This window comes from Lampris incognitus, chromosome 20 (assembly GCF_029633865.1).
Source record: "Lampris incognitus isolate fLamInc1 chromosome 20, fLamInc1.hap2, whole genome shotgun sequence".
NCBI classification, from domain to species: domain Eukaryota; kingdom Metazoa; phylum Chordata; class Actinopteri; order Lampriformes; family Lampridae; genus Lampris; species Lampris incognitus.
The window spans coordinates 2,363,188-2,370,631 of record NC_079230.1 but is presented as its reverse complement, the minus strand read 5'-3'; the positions used below and the strand labels follow the sequence as shown (position 1 = coordinate 2,370,631).

General features: G+C 49.0%; 1 protein-coding gene across 3 annotated transcripts in view; it reads right to left on the bottom strand.

Annotated features, from left to right (window-relative positions):
- nfxl1 (nuclear transcription factor, X-box binding-like 1) overlaps positions 1–6,239 on the bottom strand; it is a 90,867-nt gene extending 84,628 nt beyond the window's left edge. The window contains exons 1-3 of one of the 3 annotated variants that reach the window (XM_056300117.1): positions 6,224–6,239; positions 3,975–4,158; positions 3,249–3,437 (exon numbers count right to left, since the gene is read on the bottom strand). In XM_056300117.1, the coding sequence (XP_056156092.1) occupies positions 3,249–3,437; positions 3,975–4,149 (364 nt within the window). In that variant the 5' untranslated portion in view covers positions 4,150–4,158; positions 6,224–6,239. The other 2 variants (XM_056300116.1, XM_056300118.1) reach the window with 2 other exon arrangements.
- Positions 6,240–7,444: the final 1,205 nt, after the last annotated feature.

Below are 7,444 nucleotides of genomic sequence, written 5' to 3'. Positions count from 1 at the left end.
CTCTCAGGTCTAACCATGCCTTTACATTCCATGTGGAGCTGCTCTCAGGTCTAACCGTGCCTTTACACTCCATGTGGAGCTGCTCTCAGGTCTAACCATGCCTTTACATTCCATGTGGAGCTGCTCTCAGGTCTAACCATGCCTTCACTCTCCATGTGGAGCTGCTCTCAGGTCTAACCATGCCTTTACATTCCATGTGGAGCTGCTCTCAGGTCTAACCATGCCTTCACTCTCCATGTGGAGCTGCTCTCAGGTCTAACCATGCCTTTACTCTCCATGTGGAGCTGCTCTCAGGTCTAACCATGCCTTCACTCTCTATGTGGAGCTGCTCTCAGGTCTAACCATGCCTTTACTCTCTATGTGGAGCTGCTCTCAGGTCTAACCATGCCTTCACTCTCCATGCCGAGATGCTCTCAGGTCTAACCATGCCTTCACTCTCCATGTGGAGATGCTCTCAGGTCTAACCATGCCTTTACATTCCATGTGGAGCTGCTCTCAGGTCTAACCATGCCTTTACTCTCCACGTGGAGCTGCTCTCGGGTCTAACCATGCCTTTACACTCCATGTGGAACTGCTCCCAGGTCTAACCATGCCTTTACACTCCACGTGGAGCTGCTCTCAGGTCTAACCATGCCTTCACTCTCCATGTGGAGATGCTCTCAGGTCTAACCATGCCTTTACTCTCCATGTGGAGATGCTCTCAGGTCTAACCATGCCTTTACATTCCATGTGGAGCTGCTCTCAGGTCTAACCATGCCTTTACTCTCCATGTGGAGCTGCTCTCGGGTCTAACCATGCCTTTACACTCCATGTGGAGCTGCTCCCAGGTCTAACCATGCCTTTACACTCCACGTGGAGCTGCTCTCAGGTCTAACCATGCCTTTACACTCCACGTGGAGCTGCTCTCAGGTCTAACTATGCCTTCGCTCTCCACGTGGCGCTGCTCTCAGGTCTAACCATGCCTTCACTCTCCATGTGGAGCTGCTCTCAGGTCTAACCATGCCTTTACATTCCATGTGGAGCTGCTCTCAGGTCTAACCATGCCTTCACTCTCCATGTGGAGCTGCTCTCAGGTCTAACCATGCCTTCACTCTCTATGTGGAGCTGCTCTCAGGTCTAACCATGCCTTCACTCTCCATGTGGAGATGCTCTCAGGTCTAACCATGCCTTTACATTCCATGTGGAGCTGCTCTCAGGCCTAACCATGCCTTCACTCTCCACGTGGAGCTGCTCTCAGGCCTAACCATGCCTTTACTCTCTATGTGGAGCTGCTCTCAGGTCTAACCATGCCTTTACACTCCACGTGGAGCTGCTCTCAGGTCTAACGATGCCTTTACTCTCTATGTGGAGCTGCTCTCAGGTCTAACCATGCCTTCACTCTCCATGTGGAGCTGCTCTCAGGTCTAACCATGCCTTTACTCTCTATGTGGAGCTGCTCTCAGGTCAAACCATGCCTTTACTCTCTATGTGGAGCTGCTCTCAGGTCTAACCATGCCTTTACTCTCCATGTGGAGCTGCTCTCAGGTCTAACCATGCCTTCACTCTCTATGTGGAGCTGCTCTCAGGTCTAACCATGCCTTTACTCTCTATGTGGAGCTGCTCTCAGGTCTAACCATGCCTTCACTCTCCATGCCGAGATGCTCTCAGGTCTAACCATGCCTTCACTCTCCATGTGGAGATGCTCTCAGGTCTAACCATGCCTTTACATTCCATGTGGAGCTGCTCTCAGGTCTAACCATGCCTTTACTCTCCACGTGGAGCTGCTCTCGGGTCTAACCATGCCTTTACACTCCATGTGGAACTGCTCCCAGGTCTAACCATGCCTTTACACTCCACGTGGAGCTGCTCTCAGGTCTAACCATGCCTTCACTCTCCATGTGGAGATGCTCTCAGGTCTAACCATGCCTTTACTCTCCATGTGGAGATGCTCTCAGGTCTAACCATGCCTTTACATTCCATGTGGAGCTGCTCTCAGGTCTAACCATGCCTTTACTCTCCATGTGGAGCTGCTCTCGGGTCTAACCATGCCTTTACACTCCATGTGGAGCTGCTCCCAGGTCTAACCATGCCTTTACACTCCACGTGGAGCTGCTCTCAGGTCTAACCATGCCTTTACACTCCACGTGGAGCTGCTCTCAGGTCTAACTATGCCTTCGCTCTCCACGTGGCGCTGCTCTCAGGTCTAACCATGCCTTCACTCTCCATGTGGAGCTGCTCTCAGGTCTAACCATGCCTTTACATTCCATGTGGAGCTGCTCTCAGGTCTAACCATGCCTTCACTCTCCATGTGGAGCTGCTCTCAGGTCTAACCATGCCTTCACTCTCTATGTGGAGCTGCTCTCAGGTCTAACCATGCCTTCACTCTCCATGTGGAGATGCTCTCAGGTCTAACCATGCCTTTACATTCCATGTGGAGCTGCTCTCAGGCCTAACCATGCCTTCACTCTCCACGTGGAGCTGCTCTCAGGCCTAACCATGCCTTTACTCTCTATGTGGAGCTGCTCTCAGGTCTAACCATGCCTTTACACTCCACGTGGAGCTGCTCTCAGGTCTAACGATGCCTTTACTCTCTATGTGGAGCTGCTCTCAGGTCTAACCATGCCTTCACTCTCCATGTGGAGCTGCTCTCAGGTCTAACCATGCCTTTACTCTCTATGTGGAGCTGCTCTCAGGTCAAACCATGCCTTTACTCTCTATGTGGAGCTGCTCTCAGGTCTAACCATGCCTTTACTCTCTATGTGGAGCTGCTCTCAGGTCTAACCATGCCTTTACTCTCTATGTGGAGCTGCTCTCAGGTCTAACCATGCCTTTACTCTCTATGTGGAGCTGCTCTCAGGTGTAACCATGGCTTTAAACTGACAGTCTCCAGTTTCAGAATTTTTTTTTTTGAGCTTCAGTCTTGACTTTGTCTATTTGCTGGTCTACACTACATAATGTCCTGTGTTACACCTGTAAACCAGTTTAAAGTGAACTTGGTTCAGATCTGATCCAGTTCAGTTTCTACTGCTGCATGTAGGAATGATAAACCCATCAACTGTATGCTGTGTATTTGTATTGATGTACACATGAAAAAATGACACAGCTAGATAGTCTTTACTGTATTACGTGTCTTATCCATCTGTGGATTTCTTTGTTTCTATCTGTTCTACTTTCTGTGCATCTCTGTATCACCTGTCCATTTCTCTTAACTGTTTCTCTCTTACCTGGCTGTTTGTCTGCACCACCTGTTTACCTGTACTACCTCTTACCTGTCTGTGCATATGTCGTAAAAGTAGATGCTAGAATTGTCCCTCTCTTTCCGTCCTTGGTGTCGATCTCTCCATCTTCAGGATCACAGTCATCATCGGAAGAGGAACTATAATGGTTCTGGACCAGTCGCTGAGCAGCAACCTGGTTTGACTTCCTGATCTCCTCAAACTTGGACTGGACAGACAATCCTGTCAATAAAAAACAGCCAATCACAACTGAGCTTATAAGTTAGGGTAGAGGATACGGAGACCCCAGGGTCAGTCCACACATTTACAGTGAACATTTCAATTACTCAACATAAAAAAAAGAAAAGCAGAAATCCACATCCAGTTCCAAAACTCAAACCACCCAACACCTTCACTTGTTTACAAAAATATACAGACATTTTGACTGCCATGTAATGTAATGTCATATTATGTCATGCCAAGTCGTGTAATGTCATTTGACTTACAGTCCTCACACTATGCAGCAATCACAGCAAACTGATTTCTGCTGAAAGTGTTTGAACATGTCAAAGATCAGTAAACAGGCTGTGTATCTGTTACCCTCCTACGAGATGGAATCATTTCTTCTTAACTGTTGTTGTTCACATCACTGAACTGTAGGTGGTAGCACGCCAGAAGAAATCAAAGCAAAGGAGTTTTCCCCCCAACACAAGTGAATGGACTAAAATACACACAAGATTTTACTACTGTAAACACACACACACACACACACACACACACCCTGATCAGGCTGACATGTGGTTGCATTATTCATCCTTCCAGCAGCTGGAGGTGGATTTGCAGGTCCAGGTAAGGAGCCACCCGGTCTCTGCTTCTGTGGAGGTCGTGACCTCTCACCTTGAACCCCCTGACCCCGGCCACGTCCCCTGCCTTGCTGTCGCCAGGCAGGCTCCATTGTCACCACCTGAGAGAGAGAGAGAATTTTCTTTTCTTTTCCAAACTGGTTTGTCACAATCCAGTATAGCAGGATGTTAAAACAGAGCTGAGCTACAGATGAACTTGTTTACGCAGTCCATCCTCCGTGACCCCCCACATTACTTCATTCTGGTTTCCTTCAGGGAAAACTGTGAATATCATCCACACTACCAGCCGGGAAAACTGTGAATACCATCCACACTACCAGCCGGGAAAACTGTGAATACCATCCACACTACCAGCCGGGAAAACTGAATACCATCCACACTACTAGCCGGGAAAACTGTGAATACCATCCACACTACTAGCTGGGAAAACTGTGAATACCATCCACACTACCAGCCGGGAAAACTGAATACCATCCACACTACTAGCCGGGAAACCTGTGAATACCATCCACACTACTAGCCGGGAAAACCGTGAATACCATCCACACTACCAGCCGGGAAAACTGAATACCATCCACACTACCAGCCGGGAAAACTGTGAATACCATCCACACTACCAGCCGGGAAACCTGTGAATACCATCCACACTACTAGCCGGGAAACCTGTGAATACCATCCACACTACCATTCGGGAAAACTGTGAATACCATCCACACTACTAGCCGGGAAACCTGTGAATACCATCCACACTACCAGCCGGGAAAACTATGAATACCATCCACACTACTAGCCGGGAAAAATGTGAATACCATCCACACTACTAGCCGGGAAAACTGTGAATACCATCCACACTACCAGCCGGGAAAACTGAATACCATTCAAACTACTAGCCGGGAAACCTGTGAATACCATCCACACTACTAGCCGGGAAAACCGTGAATACCATCCACACTACCAGCCGGGAAAACTGAATACCATCCACACTACCGGCCGGGAAACCTGTGAATACCATCCACACTACTAGCCGGGAAACCTGTGAATACCATCCACACTACCAGCCGGGAAACCTGTGAATACCATCCACACTACCAGCCGGAAAACCGTGAATACCATCCACACTACTAGCCGGGAAAACCCTGAATACCATCCACACTACCAGCCGGGAAACCTGTGAATACCATCCACACTACTAGCCGGGAAAACCGTGAATATCATCCACACTACCAGCTGGGAAACCTGTGAATACCATCCACACTACTAGCCGGGAAAACTGTGAATACCATCCACACTACTAGCCGGGAAAACCCTGAATACCATCCACACTACCAGCCGGGAAAACTGTGAATACCATCCACACTACTAGCCGGGAAAACCCTGAATACCATCCACACTACTAGCCGGGAAAACCGTGAATACCAGCCGTCATCGTGTAACGACTGTATTCTCGAAAATGTCGGGAAATGTGAATAAAGCACTCCCGTTTTCTCAAAATTGTGCAAGCCCCCGTAAGCACGCCAAAAACGTTTAACTGGATATTTTTAAACGTCTAATGGACTGGTAAGAGCCCTGTAGCGCGTCAGGAATAAAGATACTGGGATGGCAGAGGGAATGTTGGGAATGCCTCCCTCTGGAAGAGGCGAGGGCGCTCCCAGACAAGCTGAACACACACACACGCGGCTGAGTCCGTCTCTTCCCACACACCCCGGACGACAAGCCGCGCGCGCTGATTATTCCTATAAGGAAAGACTGGCGGCGTGTTCTCCTTTACTCGGCTGTCCGAGTCCCGGCTGCTGGACTCGGCTGATGGGGAAGCGGGAACCATATTAGTGACGGTTAGACTGGAATTCCGCTGTGGCGCTACAGCGAGGCGTTTCCGGGGGTAAAGGTGAGACGCCGGCTTTACCACACGAGAGAGGCGGCGGAGGCGGATAACGCGGGGTCCCGGTCCATCGGCTCGAAGGAGAGGGGAGATTCTCCCGGTTCGCCAGCTGAACTGCACCATTAAACTCTCCCCTTTCCAGCGCGACAAAAAGGCGTCGATGCCCGTCGGGCCTCTAAACCACCGTACCTGTCAACACACGAGACTCGGGCTCGATGTCGGGGGTCGTTCCGCAGAAAGACAAACTAGACCCCGCTCCAAACACCCTCCACCCCCGTCCCACCTACCTCCCTCAGCGCTGGGGACTCCGCTCCCTCCTGCACATGCGCATTGCCTCACAGTGGTGCATGCTGGTACACAGAGTCTTTCAAGCGTCAAAACGGAGGTTAAGAGTAAAAAAAGAACTACAAGTCCCATGTAGACTAGAGACGTTGTGGGCAGTGCAACGTGTCAACGGAAACCAGCTGGAGGGTTCGTTGGTTCCGCCATGACAGAGCAGCGGAGTCCTCCGTCGGCTCGGAGATCTGACGTCACCGATGAACGAAACGCTTCTTCTCTCCCGTCGTCATCATCATTGTGGAACACCAACCGTTTGTCAGCGTGAATGATTTAACAAAAACCACTTAAATACAGATAGATAGATAGATAGATAGATAGATAGATAGATAGATAGATAGATAGATAGACGGATAGATAGATAGATAGATAGATAGATAGATAGATAGATAGATAGATAGATAGATAGATAGATAGATAGATAGATAGATAGACAGATACATACATAGACAGATAGACGGATAGATAGATAGATAGATAGATAGATAGATAGATAGATAGATAGATAGATAGATACATACATAGACAGATAGACGGATAGATAGATAGATAGATAGATAGATAGATAGATAGATAGATAGATAGATAGATAGATAGATAGATAGATAGATAGATAGATAGAAAATGCAACTTGACTGACTGATGGATAAAGTGGCTATAAAAAGTATACACACCCCTGTTAAAACAGCAGATTTTTGTGATGCAAAAAAAGAAAAGAAAGAAAGCTAAACCATGTCAGAACTTTTTTTATTTTATTTTTTTAAATGTATTTCTAGCTGTTCCCCTTGTCCCACCCGATTACCCCAACGGCATATGGCGGGAACTCTTGTGGAATAACTCCCCTGGCTCCCGTTTCCACAGGAAGGAGATAGGCGTTACACCAGCTTCCTTCCAACTCGTGTTGGCTGCTCTCGCGAGTTTACACGCTGAAGCCTCCTCGCATGGATTGCATCACCCTCAGGCCGCGAAGGAGGCGCAGCGAGAGTGCTTTCAGTTGCTTGGCTGCAGAAGCCCGGGTGGGCAAGAGGGGTCGCTAGAGAACGACGAGCCCCCGCACACTACACCGATCTACACCCACTGTCCCTCGGGTAAGGGTGGCCTAACGAAGGCCTAACCCCGTGGACGCTCTGTCCGAGACCGGTTACGGCGGGTCTGGGATACGAACCTCCCGG